Consider the following 17,908-nt stretch of genomic DNA (forward strand, 5'->3'; position numbering starts at 1 on the left):
ACGCTTTCTTCAAAGCTCTGTACAGCAATGCTGAAAGGCTTTTAAGGTACCTTACAAAGACTTTTTTCATGCTGCTTCTGCACTACAGAAGTCTCGTAAGTTATGTGTTCCACAGCCTGTTAGTCCTTTCTACAACAAAGGCTGGGCTGGAGAGATTTATTGTGGCTGAAAAACAAAAAAAAGGAAAGACAAATATCAGGTGTGCTTGTTTATGAATATGGAATTTATGCATTTTTTCATAGATATGACTTACTATTTTCCTAGCAGCTTTACCACAAGGGACCTCAGGGCTGTAGATGGAGGCAAACAGCATGCCTTAATGTGTGAGAGAAATCCTGCTAGCACTGTGCCACAGTAATTGGCAAAATTATGCATTTGTGCCCCTTGGAAAGCCCAGCATTGCAAAGCACCTTTTCATCCCAAATGAACACCTGAATAACATTTTTGATAATGTATCCTGAAGCAAATGCACAGTGTTTTTGAGAAGGTCAAACCTTTTTTGTTTACTTTCACGTTGTTGTAAACAATTTCACCTTTACTTTTTTTGCCACATAATACAATACATTTGAGGACCCTTTTCTAGCCTTATAAATACGACATACTTCATACCGCGTAGAAGATTTTGAATAATTTACTCATGAAAGTGTTTACAAAATCTTCACATTGCTGCACATTCCCACAAATTGTTTATATGCAAATAAATCAACATTTTTTTTCCATTAGGAACTCTCTCCAGAATTCTCGTTACTGCCTAAATTTGCATTTGTTTTCTACAAACCTTTTCCTGGAAGGCCGTTTGAGAAATTCATGAAACCTTGCAGCCAGACTTGGTGACCCAAATCTATATTCCCATTCTGTAATCATAGAATCATAGAATCTTTTGAATTGGAAAGCACCCTTTAAGGTCATCTGGTCCAAGAACAGTTGTACCAGTGAGAATCTTTCTGTGAATTAAGCTTACAGACAGACCTTTAATCATAAAGGATCCAGTCTTCTACTCCTTGAAACTGGGACAACGTTCCTACCTGCTCCAGCCTGTGTTGGAGCAAGGACATATTTTGCCCAACTCTCCCAGTGAGTCAGCTCAGAATGGATTGCATGACTTATGCTATAGATTCATCTCTTCCTAAATGCGTATGATTTATATCCTGAAGAGAGATGAAGTCATCTAATTTAATTTCCTACCATAAGCCATGTAAGATTTAGAGCCGCCTTCTTGCAGAGAGGTGAATAGGTAGATGGAGAGAGAGTGGCAAAGAGTGAGACCTTATTTAGGTCTAGTTGAGCCTTGAGCACAGATTGAGTAGATAAAGAAAAAAAAAACTAAAAAATTAACTGCAGAATTCAGCAGTGAGAATCGAATGTGTCTCTGGAGGATGATGGTAGGAATACGCAGGCATTAACGATGCAAGGAAGCTCTCAGCCTTCAAAGGACACCTGGCTACCATTCAGCAAAGACTGAAAGCTACATAAAAGCTGAAAAAGTGTCAATTTTCAAAACAAAACAAAACACACACAAAAAAAACCCAAATCTATGGATGAGCTAAGAAATTCTCTTGGGGATATTCCTGCTGGGACACGGGTAGTGGTTTGTGAGGTAGTAGAGTAACTGTAATCCCAAGGAAGCTGTGTATTAATAACAAGGGATGCTGGTTCTAGGATAAATGCTCTAGCTGGGTTACCAAAGTGTGTCACTATCTATTATTTGGTGGAGAAAAATATAAGCAGTTAATTAATGCTTTAGGGACTTAGGGGAAAGAGAAAAGCAAAACAAAACAAGAAAGAAAAACAATGAACTGGGTTTCTCCCAGGTCCCCAGGGAAGTGTAAATGCGGGAGGTGGAAAATCATTTATTATTTTATGTTGTTCTGTTTCAGTTGGAACTTTGACAGAAGGCTGCAAAGCACAGCTCAGCTTTAATCAGGGGAAATCTGGGGTTTGATTTGTTTCCGAGTTGCATTAAATTTCATTGGGATTTTAATGATGTAAATGCAGAGCTCTCAAGGTGATCTAGTCCTTAATAGTTACTGGCGAATTTGGCCCATGCCTTGCATTAGTTAACTGTCCCGTAAAGATGCTAATGAGGTGAAAGGTAAGTAGGTAATTCTTTGCTATCATAATTCCATGGAACTGTAAAGGAATTTATTATGATGAAATTTGTTATTTTCCTGACTAGCTTGGTCTGTAGTGCAAACGGGAGGAAAGACCTTTTCACTCGGCGCCGAAAGTGGAGGCATCTATTTAGCAAGAGAGGTTATTTATACATAAAAATAAGTTTAAATAATGCAAATATAAATATGTAAAACTCAAACACACTCTTTCCAGAAAAGTAATTTTAAAGTACTTTGAATGGGAGGAAGCTGTGAAAACATGAAGATACTGTAAGAGCTGAGCTGGACTTTTTGATGGTTCTGTCTAATAATAGGAAATCCACAGGAGTAATACAGCTGCCTTGGATTGAGAAGAGACCTGTGACCTGTTGGAGCCATTGGAAAAATTCCTGCTGATTTCCGAGGGACTTTGACTCAGGTACTGATGAACTGCCCAAAGGCTCCTGAAGCAATGGGGTGCAGTGGGAAGGAAGGCAGGGGACAGCTTAGAGCTGAAATGTCAGCCAGTCCTGAAAGCCCAGGTGTATCTTTTGAAGAGCAGTCAGCTTCACTGTTTCACCTGAATGTCAATAGCTGCAGCCTGTAGAAGGTGAACATTAGCTGTAAAATCCAACTGTTCAATCTTTTTTAACTATGTTGATTATTTTCCTTCAGTGTCTCTTTAAGCCTCAGCACTGTGCCTCTGAGAAATCTGCCTTCTGGCAATTCCCCCTTGAAATGTGTTACCTTAGCCCATAGGGTGCAGGTGCTTAGCAGCACCTTGTTTTCCTTTCCTCTCAGCTTTTTCCACAAAAGAATGTACTGCATTCTCAAGATTATAATAAGCTTCATCCAGCCTTCATGCTTCAGACTTCTGTGTTTCAGAAAATCTTTTTTTTTTTTTTTTTTCATTATTTGGCTTTTGCTCCTTGCCCTTTCTGCAAAGCTTTAAATTGTGTTGGAATTCACCTTGCAAATTGTGACACTTACATTTATGTGCCGACGACTGAGCTAAGGGCAAAATCTGGCTTCTTGAATATTAGAGCCATTGTGGATGGTTTGGGACACGCAGTACCTCAAGTCAGGCTACAAATCCAGAAGGAGACAAATCTCTCAAAAGTCCTCTATCATATTTGTCAACTGTGTATTTATGTCAAGTATTGCAAAGGATGGGAATTGAACCTCTAGATTATGTGCGTCTGTCTGAAGCTGAGTCCCATCCTGGTCAAACAATCAGAATAGATTTCAACCTTATGTTCATGTCTTAAACTTGCCAAGTAGAGAAGGTCAGTGTCTAACCTTAGATAGATGTTGAATTCTATTTAACAATTAGATGGGCTCTGTGCTGGCTCTTCTATCCATGTTTGACAAGCATAGGTACCCCATCAACTTTTCAGCAGACATAAGACCTTTCTACTCCTGTCCCTGTGACTATAATTATGAGATTACAAATGGTGTAAGTTTGTGTTTGATCTCTTAGTCAGGCATACTGATAATTCTCATGAGAAAGTAGCAGTGAGAGCGCATGAATACAAGATCTCTGCTTTCAAAATGCATGCGTAGTATGAGTTTCTATATGGGGAAGCCAATTCTGATTATGCATAATGTCATTAAACTGCAAAGACTAGTGTTTATAACTACACTGATGTTTGCACTGGGTGCTGAGCACCCAAAAGCCTTTGGAAACATATGATACATTTGTGTGATTCCCACCACCTATCATAACCAAGCTGTTTAAATTAATGTCATATTGAAACTTTGAATTCAGACACCTCTGAATGCTGATGGAAGTTGGCCTGATCCAAGTCCTCGAGGCTGAACATTTCTTTTTTATCCTATTTCTGGATCATGTGTCATAACATCTGCAGCATAGTTTTCATATATGTTTAGAGCCAAGGGCAAGCCTGCTGCATCTTTGCATTTTAGCAGCCCACAAGTTAGCTGTTCATAGTATTTCCCTAGAGATGTTTTCCTGCATTAGACTGTATGAAAGGACTAAATAGACATTCAGCAACAGAAGTTCTATTAGGGGACAAGCAAACATAGACAGGTTTTTTGGCACAAGGTTGCCAGTGTCGGTAGATGAGATGACATTACGGAGGTTTGGGTCCTATATGCATAAAATCTCAGAAATATTCAGTCAATTACCAGTCTTTTGAATAGATTTTGGTGTTTTATGAGATCTGTAGCAAGTCCAATGCGCATTTAAATCTAATTAATTCCCTATCAGGGAACAGAACTCTTTGCTGATTAGTTTACATTAATGCATCGATAGGCTAGGCCTCAAACATAATCTCTACTCAGAAAATCCACTTTGAATATGGTTCCAGGTATAGAAACCACTTCCTTAGTACATGCACACAGTGCTTCTGTGAGTATTTCCCATGCAGGGAAGTGCATGGCAATGTGCAGTTTCCACAGGTGCTCCCCCAGACTGATCATTACTGGGCAGATCTGGGTGGATCTGGAAAAACGGGCTGAAGCAAAACTAGTTATTTATATCTTTATTTATATATTTGCATGTATATATATTTTTCATTTTGAACATAATACTTACGTGATGCCCAATTTATGGCCTTTTGTCACCTGCTCATCTTGGTGGATTATAATACCTTCACTAATTAGCCTCGTTATTGCCATCATAAGAACAGTTCTCAATTTCTTTAGACAGTTACAAGCCCAGGTTTTACCAAAACAGCTCACCCGAGTCAGACTTTCCTTTCGCGTCCTTGTACTGGAATCAGCAGCTCAGCACAAGCGTCTCGGTCTCAAATGCAATGGATTTATGGGTATTTAGTGCCAGTCAGCAAGCTGGGTTTGGGATTTTAAACATTGCATTGGGTGAGAAGCAGGATGCAGTGCATTGCTTGTTTTCTTATCTTTTGCCTTATCGAAACCTGGTTCTCCTACTGTGTAGGAAGAAACCTTATTGCGTGGAAGTAGGGATCAAAGAGGTTTTACTGCATGAGAAATGGAAAGCTAAGCCAGACGGGCATATAGATATAAATATGTTTGTGTATTTAAGTATATGTGTATATATATATGCATATACATATATAAAAACATGTGTGTATAAACATGTATGTATATTTGCAAACAAATGTGTGTGTGTATATATATATATACACAATACGTCTTCTCTCTTAGATGTAGCACTTGGGGACATGGTTTATGGGCATGGTAGGGGTGGGTTGGTGGTTGGACAGGATGATTTTCATGTCTTTACTATGGTTAGATTCCATGGCTCTATGCACAACCAGAGGAACTGCCTGTAAGGCACAACCTCATTGGTTACACCTGGTGCATGTAGGGATTTTTTTAACAGATATGTGTAAAATCTCACCTGTGGAACTTTTGCATAAGGCTCAAGTAAATCCGTAAATCCTATCCATGGAAGACAGCACATGTGTGTGGGTTCAGATGTGCCCTGGGGCAGAACAGTCCCATGCTCCTGCCTCCCAGCATGACTGTTTACCTTGGCTTAAAGTGACTGAGGGAAATCAGTAGAGAAGCTGTTCCTAGTAGTCTCACTCCTCCACAAAATTCAGGTGAGGGGGGACCATAAAGAATAGTAGGTCCTAACCAGGACTGAGGGCGGGATCCAAAATTAAATATATACAATATATAGCAAATTCTTTAACAGTCAGTAAGGAAACGGATTTGTCAGTCCATCTCCAGCAGCTGTCTGGTCAGGAAGGCACCAGCTCCTAGGCACATTTGTTCATTCAGGGAAAGTGCCTCACTTTAACTGAATCAGCTTGCAAGCAGATTGTTAGTTTAGTCTATTGAAGCTAAACAATTTCATGCTGAATTCTTCATTTGTTATATAGCAACTTGTTGCCTTTCCTACATTGATCATTCTTTTTGAATGCATGCTCTTTCCATCAGATCGTGCTCATTTCCTCATCTGTCCCATCTATTACTCTTCACAGTACTGCAAAACATGTAAGACAAAATATTCACATGAGCTGTTTGCAGTGAACAATCGTACTGTTGGTTCCTTGCTTTTGGGGTGTGGCTTGCAGCAAGGCTCAGCCCCCACCACTGCATAGCTTTGGTGATGTCTTGTTAAGAAAGGGTGCAGGGAGGAGGGCTGAGTGAAAGAAACATAGAGAAGGAAAAGTAATTCTGCAGATTGACACTGCAGAGGGCAAAATTGTAATAAAAAGTTCTTATCTGATCGCTTCCTGTGATTGTATAGGGTTAAAAACACAGTGTGCAAGAAAAGCTGTAAGGGAAGTGGGGTTGGGGCATGTGAAAAAGATGAGAACTGAACAGTGTAGCGGAGCTGGAGGGGTACGATAGCTGTTAGAGAAGAAAGGCTGCTGCATGACAGCACAGGAGCGTGATGTTCTTTCTGTTCCCTTGGGAACTGGACAAGATGTGATGGGCTCAAATTGAGGCAAAGGCTGTTTAACTTAGGTTTTGAGAAAGAGAGAGCAGTAGTCTTAAGATAATAAGAGTTAAATGCAGACATCATTGGCATGGAAGGGCTGCAGGAACAACATGACCTTGTGCAGCTGCTTTTTATGACTTCTTGCTAGGCTAACAGTTGTAGAAAAATAAGCACTGACTGCAGCAGCCTAGTACTCATGCTGTGGGGAAAAAGCAAGCAAATACCAGAGCTAACTACAGCAAGGCTCTCCTGCATCTCTTTCTCAGCAGTTCTTACTTAATGGTATTTGCCTATGTACATTTTACAACGGGGCTTTGGATGAAGCAACAGAACTTTAATCTAAGACTTTAACATAAAAATATAATAAGGTTGTAAATTGGAACCATTAAGTCACGGCCTGAAGCAGTGATTGAACACCTGGTGAAGGGGTGTAGCCAGCCCCGGGAGCACAGGTGCAAGCAATTCACTGGTGTGACCCAGGGTCCACCCACTCCCTAACACCATTTAGGGGCTGGCATTGGCAAGGGAAGTATCACTGCTTGGAGATTGTCTTCTTTGGAGCGTTTAGTGAGCCCTGATCCTCAGAAAGGGGTAAGCGTATTCCTTCTTTATTACTGGATTGAGACTGCTACCTTTCTTGGGTAATCTGAAACTGGTTTAAAGCAGCTCTACCTGCTGCCTCTTTTGCTTACAGCTTGCTACTTGTGTGGCTGTTGTGAGGGAGATGTTTTTTTTTATTCTGCCTGAAAGAAAGACAGCAGATGCTGAGGGAGGTTGATGGCAATGGTGTTGTATCTTGTGCTCTCTTAGACGTTGCTAATTATCCATAAATTGCAATTAACAGTGTTTTACTAGACCATCAACTAGGTGCATGCCTTTCCATTAAATCAGTAGAATTATTTACACGATCTCCTAAATGAGGTCTTCAGTTCATCATGAGAGTTTGGGGGAAAAAGGTATGGATAAGTGGGAGGGCTAAAGAAGCCACCTAAGGAGTTTAAAAAAAAAAAAAAAGAAAGCCTTTTCTTTCAGGGAAAGAAAACAAGTCATACTGACACTTTCAGGCTGTAAACCGTGCAAAGTTAATTTCCAAGGACTGGATTACAACTAAAATTGTAGCAATCAGTTTTGTAAAGCTGCTGCTCCCACTGTATTAGCCATGCTGATTCTTTGACTCTGTGGTATTGGCCTTGCTCATCTTTTTTTTCTGAGGTAGTTTCTGCTAAATCATGTGCTTTCTAAGCCCCTCCTTTCATGCCCATCAGGAGCAATGGGACAGCAGGAGGGTGCTGTTGGGTAGGGTGGTTGTTGTGTCTCAGTGCATTGCACGGCTGGCTGTGGACTGAGACACCCGTAGTAGGTTGCAGAATCCTGTGAGATGGGAACTTCGCACTGTGGTCTGCAGCAGAACCCCAATATATGTATTGTAAACTTATCCTGATAGAGAGCGCAGCTCCATGCAGGACTGTAGACAGTTGTTAACCTCATTTTCTGGGCAGGAGTTGTAGTGGAAATGCTGGGTCACAGATTGAACCAGTGATTGAGCACCTGGTGGGAAGGCAGGGCCAATCCAGGGGAGCTCAGGTGCATGCAAGACCTCATTTAAGGGTTGGCAGTGGAGGTGAGAGTATCTTGCTGGAGATGCCTGTGTACCTGAGGCCTTCCAAGGATAAGCAGATTCTTTCCTTTGTTTCTGTGTCTACAGCACTTGTATTTGAGATATCCTCACTGCAGCCTAGGGCTTTGCTACTCTGCTATCATTGCTGTGCTTTCCATTGTGTTGTAGTAGCCCGTCCAGAAATGAAGGGGGGAGGGGGAGAGAAAATAAATAATAAGAGAATTTCCTAAGATAATAAGCTCATCTGCTAATATAGAAATCTGACTGATTCAAACATAGAATGCATAAGCATTGAAAGGTTAGAATGGAGTCTGTGTCGAATTGAATTCTGTAAAGCTCTTGGAAAAAAATCCTTGTATTGAATAAGGATTTGCTGTTTTTCTAACCCTAAACTGGTGTGTACTGGTTCATCGTGATAGTATCCAAGGCTGTGGGAGTGTAAGCGATCTGTGTGCTCAGTTACGATGTGCTGAGTAGTGAGACTGAAAGCCTGAGGTTAGGGCAGAACTCTGTGAGCCAGCTCTTGTTCATCGCCCTGGGGATGGGTGTGATGGTGGCAGTGTGTGTGAATTGCTGAAGTGTGGTTCTTGCACATGTGGCACCCTGGGGAGAGCGTATGTGCGCGAGTACCCGGAAGGCTATGCAGCTATGCTCAAACATGTTTCCTAACCAGAACTAAAACATGTCTCCAGATGTGGCTTTTAACTCCTTGGACAACCGTGCTTTTCTTTTTTTTATGCTTTGGGAAGGTGTTACAAACCTGCGTTAATGACTTATGTCAGGGATGTGGGTGAAGATCAAATGTCCTATGACATTAACTTTTAGCAGTAGCTGCTATCAATAAATCTTAAGTTATGGACGCTTCAGCTTTTATTAACGTCCAGTGAGATCTGTTAGTTTGGAGTTAACACGTAAATCCTGAGGATTAGTTTTCCCATAATCACCACTTTTTTCAATGTCCATTCAGCTATGAGATAAAATAAAAACACAGCAGGAGGCATTTGTCTTCCACACAAAATCATACAAAAAGTCTCTTTTTATTAAATATACATTATTTACAGTTTGTCTTTCTTCTGTACAACAGTAACCATAGAAAACAAAAGAAGCTAAGGCTAAATTTTCTCAATCCCCGAACAGTGTATTAAGACATATTACATTGTCTACAAAACTGACTTGGACTGAGGCAACGTCCTGTGGAATTCTCTTCAGAAAACCAGATAGTGAAAGGGGAATATCCTAAATCTCCATTTTGCTTTTTACTGTAACTGAGAGACTCTTGCATTACCCTTTGACAGACCATTAAAAGAAAAGTCCTTTTTTTATTATTTGCTCTGCTACAGAAATGAGCAGTGTTCTGAGAGATTTACTTAACATAATTTAAGTAGAACAAAGTAAAATGAATGACAAAGGGTTCCCTCTCCAGAAGGACCAATTTTTTATTCTTATAAGTATTTAATCTCAGCTAGCTTTCAGCCTGAGATGCTTGCTGTTTTGCATTTTCTTTTTACTTTTTTAGGGTGCCTTCATTTTTCAAGTAGGTTACAGTTCATCACAGTGCACCCAGATGTGGATTCCATTAAGCTCCATAAAATCCTCTTTGAGTCAATGTGGGCTCCCAGGCTGGCTGACAGCAGACCACCCCTCCCCCTACACGCATTTCTGGAAACTCCTGAAGGTGACTTAAGCCATGTCACAGGCTTAAGTGGAGCTGAAGCTCATTGCCTTATCCTGAGTTTTAGCCACAGTTCTGCTAGAAGACACACATAATTGCAGTGAATGCAACTCTTGTTGACAGCAGTAGGGGATGATGAATATAAGGTCCTGACTTGAATTCATACATGTCAGGCTCAGTTTGCAGGAGATCATCACTGCCCTTGCCTAGGGCAACCTAGGGCTAAATTCTTCTGTGATGTATCTACATTGACCTCAACAGGATTACAACCAGGTCTGAAGCTGGCTGTTTCTTTCACAAAGTGAGTTTCGAAGCAGTATTCGAGCCTGTATTATGACGTTTAGCTTCTTGCTACCATTTGGTCTATGTCAAATATTTCTTTTGCAAAACTAACAGATTTTTTATGGCTAGATGCCTGGGAAAAAAGAAAAAAACAAAACCCCTGCCTGCTCTCTTAACCTCTATCTGAAAGTTCATGGAGTGGGCTCAGGTGTTTGAGCTGTGTTGTGAGCAGCATCCAAGGCTGCAGCTCACTGCATCGAAGCTTTACCTCAGTTTTCTTTCTTAATGATAGGTGTGCTCAGCACTGGAAGCAATGACAAAACATGCCAGAGAACGGTGTGCCTAAATTATATGAGATGAAATTGTAACAGGCTGTGGCATGCAAAAGCCAGTAAATAATTTCACATGCAGAAATTGTATCACATGGACTTTCATTAGGGTTGTGGGAGTGAAAGCCGCAAAAAAGAAAAATGACTGGCATATCAAGAAGGAAATGGTGTTGGGATGCAAACAGCAATCGGTAATCTTAGAAAAAAGCTGTCAGGCATCTGAGGTGAGAGGGCGATGGGGAAGAGGAGAGTCTCTAAGCAAACACTGCTCTTGTACCCAACATCTCGTTAAATGTTAGGATTGTCTGAGGGATGGCATCGTCCTCCTCTGATGTATCTGGGAGAACTCTGGTGACTTTACTAGGGAGCTTCAGATAATTACCAGGTGAAGGTTTGATATTCTCTCCCATGACTGAAGCACATTGTCAATATTCTGCAGATCATCAGGAAGATCAGGGCTATGATTGGGCAGCTAACTATTATTCCATTCCATAGAAAAACAAAATGTGGAAAAAAAAAAAAAAAAAACATTTGAAACCACCCACGTCAACCTGAGGATTACCATGCATGAGTTCTAACAGCTTTACCTTTCTGAGAGCGTTTCCCTCATGCACTGCCTCATTGCAATTGTAATTGGGTGAGGTCTTGTCCCCATTTGCTCTTACAGGTCACCATCCCTAGGTGACTACAGCTCATGGTGGAGTACAGTCTCACAGCTGATTATCTGGCTGACATTTTGAGAATATGTCATTTCTTCAAATTCCTGGTTTCTGTGACTGCCAGGAGAAAAATAATAACCTTAGTTAGCACAGCAACATGAGTTCTTCTGTCTCCTACCACCAATTCAATAGCCCCCCAGTTTAAAGAAAAAAGGAGAGAGAGAGAGAGAAGTGAATCAGAGGTGAACTAGATATGGAGCAACTGTCAGCAGAAATTGTTGCCTTAATCCTTCCTTAGCTTGGCTTGTAGACTCACTCAGTACATTACAAACAACAAATAACGAGCTTACAAATTACAATAGTTCACCAGTGCTTTTTTTTCCAGTTTTTGTCAGAGAAACTTAGTGCGAAAGATCACAAAAATAAGTACCGATACGTAGAAATATCCAGACTCCTATAGGCATGGCTCAAAATAAACAAGCAAAGGGGAGAAAGAAAAGATTTTTCAGACCCCAAAGAAGAGCGTGTTTAGAAGTTTCATGTACAAAAGGAGCACAGAGAAGGGGACTCGCATTGAAAGGGGACACGGAGAACTTTTCATTGGAAAAGGAAGCACAGCAAAGTTCAGATCCAAAAGAAACAAATTATGCTTTGAAACTGCACGGCTGAGAGAGTAACTTGTCAAGAAAGCCCCAAGGGGCACGGTGCAACTCTAACTGTAGTCAACCAAGAGGCCTCCCACCAGCCTCAAAGAGCTCTGGATAAGGCCTTTGTTTTGGCAGGATTGTAGCTGTACTACTTGGCTTGTTTGATAAGTAAGCATTGCAAAACTGCATGAAAGCTTTGAAATAGCACTTGTCTTAGAGAGCCCCACAAGCGCTCAGCTTCTGCTCAACTCTTTTACACAGCATCGCTTTCTGAAAAATCATAATAATAAAAGACACTTTGTCTGTGAAAGGCTAGCAGTGCAAAACAATACTTGAAATTCATCTTCAGTGTAAGCTTAGTGTAGGCGAAGACAAGAAACAACCATGGCAGGAGATGGCAGATTCCAAAGGAGTCAAATCCTGCCTCCTCTTAGACTCTGCTATCCAGGGGTGAAGGATGTACTTCAACCGATTGGCTTACAGGGATAGAAAAAAGGCTGATTTTGTTCTGAAGATTTTTTTTTTTTTTTTTTCCCAAGGATTCATCTCATTTAGAAGTTGTGACTTCTGGATGGATGCTTAGTGTAATGTGAAAAGCCAAAAGGTGTCAGTAATACATCTGTGTGGGGCTAGCAGATGACAGACGTGACAGGCAGGAGACACATCCGTGCTGCACAGCTGCAGCTGCACAGAAAATCTAGTTTATTTCAAATGGCACCAGACATACTGGGGTAGAAAGGCATCTTCATGCCATCTGATTCAGCTTTAGATTATGAAATGTGAAGAACTGTTTACAGGTATGCTATTTGTCAAAGCTCCCATACTAATCAATGAATGGATTCTGGATCTTGAATAGATCGGAGACAGGTTTATACTCTCTGAGCTCCAGATTACTGACAGGATGGCCACAGACTCAAAAGGGTGCTTTGACACGTGACTTTCATGTATTCAGCTATGAGCAGACAGATGAATTTTCTAACCAGAGATGCCTAGGGTAGTTTTAGATACTAGGAGGATCCTTCACCAGTCCCAGCTGGCACCTTCAAAAGAAACATGTTTCTTGTAAGCCTTGTGCAGATGTGTCTACGGGAGCTGCAAGGGTAGTTCAAGATCCCTTTATATAGGCAAATACTCATAAGTAGCTAGCCTATTGCCAGGATCCTACTCTCCCTTTATGATCAGTAGAGAGAAAGATGCATCTCTGATCTTTCATCTTTGAGACATTTGCTGACCTCACTGACTTAATGACAAGTGTGAAACAAGTAGCCTCTGAAAACAAATGCCAACCAAAACAAAATGAAAAGACTCAGAGACAGTCTTCGAGTTCTTAGTGGTCTAGAGCTCAATCCTACACTAAGCAAAATCGTTCATGGTCTTCATTATGAGAAGATTCATATCCCCCCCAGTCTAGCGAAACCATGTATTGATTGTTCCTCCCCAAATGTGTGATCAGCTAAATGCTAATGTAGGCAATCATCTCATGAAAATAATGTTTTGGCCTACGCTGTGAAAACCTAGGGATTGATAAATGGGATGGGTTCAGTCTGGCTAGATCAAGTTAAAACAAAGAAGAGAGGATACATCCCATCTTTGATTTTTTGACCATCATCTATTTTAATGTAAATAAGTGTTAGGGGAATCTCATGACTGAAGTTAATCTTAGGGAAGCTCTAAATGGCTTTTCTTCAAAGCTACTTTCACCCAAATGAGTTTAGGTAGTTTGAGTTAAGCCTGTATCATGTTTGGCTTTGTCTTCATTGTAGTGCCATGCCAAGGAAAAAAAAGGGGGGGGAGCGGGGGGGGCAATGGAAGGTGTACATGTTAAAAATGCACTCCAGACTCTTGTAGCCTTTTCTCCAGTAAGTGAATAAGGACAGTGGAAAAACTTACTGCAAGTTACACTTCTGGTTATTTGGACTAATGCTTTATTTCTAAAAGAGAAACGGAACTCAATTTTCAAAGGTACTTAAATGCCTTGTAGTATTTAAAACATCTCACAGCCAAAGCAGATGCACAGAGTGTGGCTATTACTGGCTAAGTCATTTCTGGGAAATAGGAATTTGCAGTGCCTAAATCTGTATCTCAGTGTTTGGTAGCCTAAAAATCCCTAGGAGACATAATTTTCAGAGGTTACATAAATCTAGGAGAGAAAAAAGGGCCGTGGGATTCTTCTGATTGCCCCTTACATTCTTTTGAGGTTTTTCTTAGGGAAAAGAACAAAAAATATTCCACAACAAAAGCCCTCCCAAAACCTTTAGAGTTCTTTGGTTTTACGTTAAAATAAGCCCCTGACACTGTACACATAAAAAGTATTTTTCTTGATGTTTACTGAAAGCTGTTTCCTAGGATGACAGTTAAAACAGGGAAGAAACTCCCCCCCCACCCCCAACCTCTGGACTAAAGCCCTTTTAATAAACATAGCGCAAGCGGTTTGCAATAGATGGGGGGGGGGGGGGGAAGGTTTAATTGAACTATGGGAAATGAAGGCAGTCTTAACATTGGGAGATTTCTGAAAAATTGTATTTATTTTCTCTAATGTTTATTGTCACTAACTGTTACTAAAGTAAACCAGTGATGCCTTCGTTAAGGAAAGCACTGCAATAAAATAAACAAACAAATGAAATAAACAGTGCAAGGGTTTACCTTATATAGTAGTTCTTACCTATTTTTTTTTTAGTTAGAAGATCATTAACAACCTGATTTAAAAGCAGGATCTTAGATGCAGACCTCTACAAAAGTGTTCTTTTATCCAGCTCTGTAGCATATAAACATTCACACTCATTACATCCATGGGTACAGATGCATGTGTTTCTCTACAGTTGTGCATGCATTTATGTATGTGCAGTTCTTTCTTTTTACAGAAGCACACTGATATAGTAAAATTCTCAAGTAGTTTTACGAGCCTGGACTATAATGAATGAGGGAAAGGAAAATAAGGACAACACACTGTTTTGCCAGCTTGTGCTTGCACATTGCATACCACTTACACCTCTCCCAGAACTGAGCCACTGAACTGTATCTGAAATGTTTGCAGCAACGCTAGTATCTACATCTGGTGATGGGAACTTGATCCTCCTTGAGAAATCTAAGCCTCTAGCAGAATCAGGCTCTGAGATGGCTGAAAGTGATTTAGTCACTTGAAAAATGAGAGGACTGGGTTTCATTGCTTAGTGTCCCCTCTCCAGCTATTCCACTGCGTTTTGCACTCCGTAGCTGCATTTTGTAGTGCTTTTATTCCTACTAACTAATATGTAGCAAAGCAGAAGGATGGTTTGCGTCTATCAGACTGACTGAACAGAGAAAGATAGTTTTATGGGGCGACAAAAATGCATCAATGTGCTTTCCCCTCCTTCCTGTTCATTCTTCATAAAGCTTATTAAGAACATTAGGTTGTCAGAGTTGGCTCATACAGGGGTTGCTTCAAATAAAATGACTTAAACATGGGTGTAGGTGCCCATGTGTTTGCTTATTCTTCCCCTCCTACCGTGAAAAGCTATTCAGATTTATCTAGGGGAAGGAGGGAGAAAAGAATTGCTTTGCCAGGATTTCACAGTGGGAGATAAAGCAACATAGTGAACACAGCCAATGAGTCCATCATTGTGCATCTTGCTGTGCCCAGACACTCAATCATATACCATGCAGACATCCAGCGTGAGCCAAAAAGACTGCTGAAAACCCCGGTCAAGGAAGGAGGGAACCAATTCTAATTTCAGCATAGCCAGCTTTGTAAAATTGCTTGGTTAGTCTTCTGGTCATGGGGCTGGTGTCACGTACTCCTCTTTGTGTAAGAGCAGTATCATTCCAGGATTGCTTTCTCTTCATTGGATTCTGCTTCTCATCAAAAGGAGTGATAATAATCACTTCCAACCTGTCCTTTATTTTTTCCTCTTTGTCTGACCTTTCCTCCCATCACAAAACCTCCTGTAAAAGAACTCTGTGACCAGTATAGTGCCTGGGAAGGGGGGTTGGGGGAGGGGGAGGAAAAAAACAAACACAAAACACACCTGTTGCTTGTCTGATTTCATCAGTAATTTGCTATTGAGCATAACCTCACACAACAGATCTTTGATTTTAATCAATGTGAAAATAATCAGTATGTGGATACCCTAGGATGACTCCAGAATGATGCAGGGGACAAAGAAAGGGATTCAGCACTGCAATAATTTTCCTGACTAAATTCTCATCCAGAGAATATGGCAATAAGTAGCTGTTAAACTGATCCAACTCCAGTGAGAAACCTGCAAGTCTGACAGCAAATTCCAAATACTCTTCAGCAGCCCTGTGAAGAAAATGTGCAAGGTGTGAAAAACCTCACCTTGGAGGGACCTCTCAATTCCCCAGGGTTACAACATCTATGACTGAAAAGATTTTTGAGGCTCATACTAAGACTATGCAGCACAATTAAAATGGGCAGGATTTGAGCCTTCGGTATTGTTCTCGATTAGGAAAGGACAGAAGACTTCAACCTTCTCTACTGATTGCCTTAATTGTAGCATTTGGGAGTTTTATTTTTTTCGCAGATTTCATAGGCTTGATTAAATATTAACCTTTTTAGACATAATATTAAATCTCTATTTAGCTTTGGAGCGGTTATTCCAGGTTCTACAAAGAAATATCACTCAATCTTTCATGCAGTTTTTGCAGGCTTTTTTTTTTTTGAGCACTTGGAGTTATTGTTTCTAATCATTTTATTTTAATAACTGACGTATAATGTTTAAGATTAAACTATTACTACTACTTGTGTATTTTATTTGCCTCAGTGGCAACAGTGTTTAACCTCAACACATGATAATCCTCCATATGTCATGAACATATGCTGCATTTATAACATTTCAGACAACTATAGTGCACCTAAGTCCTAGCAGCTTCCTAAAACCCTTGGAGATTCAAGCTACTATTTTCCATGCTTCGGCTAGAGATACGCTAGAGTATGTTGGGTCTACAAAGCCAGCCTTATGAGATGGAGGTGAAAGAAGTGTATGGGAATGATATTCATTGTTGATACATACATTGTTGGAAAAGAATTGGTAAGCCTAAAAGTTACAGTAAAAGGACAGGAGGTTGGGGGAAGGAGCTTAATTAGGTTTTATTTTTCATTACCTCATAACAGTATCTCAACTGGTATAAATTTATGTAACACCACTGAAATCAATAGAGGTATGCCTATCCATATCACTAGAGAATTTTTCTGGTTTGTTATGGCTGTTGTAAATGAGCCTGTAAAATAGGTCAGGTGGTTTGGTCTCATTCTTTCCCTCTCTCCTGTCCCAGTATCTGCAGAGCTATGTACTCAGCTGCTTACATAGTCCAGCTCTATTGTAAATGTGATGAATTAACTGTTCGAGAAGGGGGGAAAAAAAAAACCAACACAACAAACACAAAAGTAGAAGTAGGGACTTCAGAACATCCAGGAAGTCATAGCAGAAACCAGGTGCATGTGTGGATCTTACTTTGTTCAGAGTGGGATAACGGGTCTCTTGAGCTGCAGGAGTAAACTGTGATTGCCAGGTTGTTACGCTGAGAATGAGGCACTGTGATTGTTGTCAGTGTTTCTTTTGCAGGGTGATCTTTCCCAAATAAAAAATAAATTAAGCAAAAAAATGAATGTTTAAAAAAAAGAAGGGGGGGGAGGGGAAGGAAGAGTAGGGGGAAGAAAGGAAGGGAGGAAGGAAGTTTAGGGGAGTAAGAGTAAAAAGAAATTGCATTGTCCATCAAATGAAATATTCTCGTTTGCACTCGCTCACTGTGTTCTGCAAGTCAATGTCAGCTTTAAAAGAGCTCTCAAGATTTTCTGGGTATTCCTTCTCCTTTGTTTGGCTACTTCGATGTGCCTGTTTGTGCTGATAGAGGAATCTGCTCATGATGGCGATGATGCAAAAGATGATGAATATCACAACTGCTATTACACCTGAGGAAAGGTTAAAAAAAAAAAAAAAAAGGGAAGGATAGAAAGGGTAAAATACAAAACATAAAGACTCAATTATGTCAGAAATACATTACCAATGTGTATCAGTTTAGAGAATATGATAGATCAATTAATCTTAGTCTGTACACAGTGACCTGTCTCTATCATGCTCTTCTTGTTTTTGTCTTTATTTGGATTTTGTCTCCTTAGGTGACACAGGTAGTGAGCATTGGTATAATTGACCTTCTGATTTGGATCAAATTCTGACTTCACTGGAAGCAAAGTTGGATCAGTGTGTTTGTTTATAAAA

General features: G+C 40.4%; 1 protein-coding gene and 1 long non-coding RNA gene across 12 annotated transcripts in view; one reads left to right on the forward strand and one right to left on the reverse strand.

Annotated features, from left to right (window-relative positions):
• The window catches only part of LOC101751087, a 395,657-nt gene that overhangs the window by 342,633 nt on the left and 35,116 nt on the right, over window positions 1-17,908 (forward strand). For all 9 annotated transcript variants that reach the window (XR_006939824.1, XR_005861466.2, XR_006939825.1 and 6 more), the window contains one exon: window positions 2,426-2,529. This is a non-coding gene — a long non-coding RNA (uncharacterized LOC101751087). The remainder of the gene's footprint in view (window positions 1-2,425; window positions 2,530-17,908) is intronic.
• Window positions 9,109-17,908, reverse strand: part of CNTNAP5 (contactin associated protein 5) — a 264,296-nt gene continuing 255,496 nt past the window's right edge. Inside the window, exons 24-25 of one of the 3 annotated variants that reach the window (XM_015289821.4) lie at window positions 17,438-17,601; window positions 9,109-11,163 (exon numbers count right to left, since the gene is read on the reverse strand). In XM_015289821.4, the coding sequence (XP_015145307.1) occupies window positions 11,143-11,163; window positions 17,438-17,601 (185 nt within the window). In that variant the 3' untranslated portion in view covers window positions 9,109-11,142. Of the gene's footprint in view, window positions 17,602-17,908 lie in introns of all 3 variants that reach the window. The other 2 variants (XM_046943625.1, NM_001048079.2) reach the window with 2 other exon arrangements.

Source organism: Gallus gallus, chromosome 7 (assembly GCF_016699485.2).
Source record: "Gallus gallus isolate bGalGal1 chromosome 7, bGalGal1.mat.broiler.GRCg7b, whole genome shotgun sequence".
Classification (NCBI taxonomy): domain Eukaryota; kingdom Metazoa; phylum Chordata; class Aves; order Galliformes; family Phasianidae; genus Gallus; species Gallus gallus.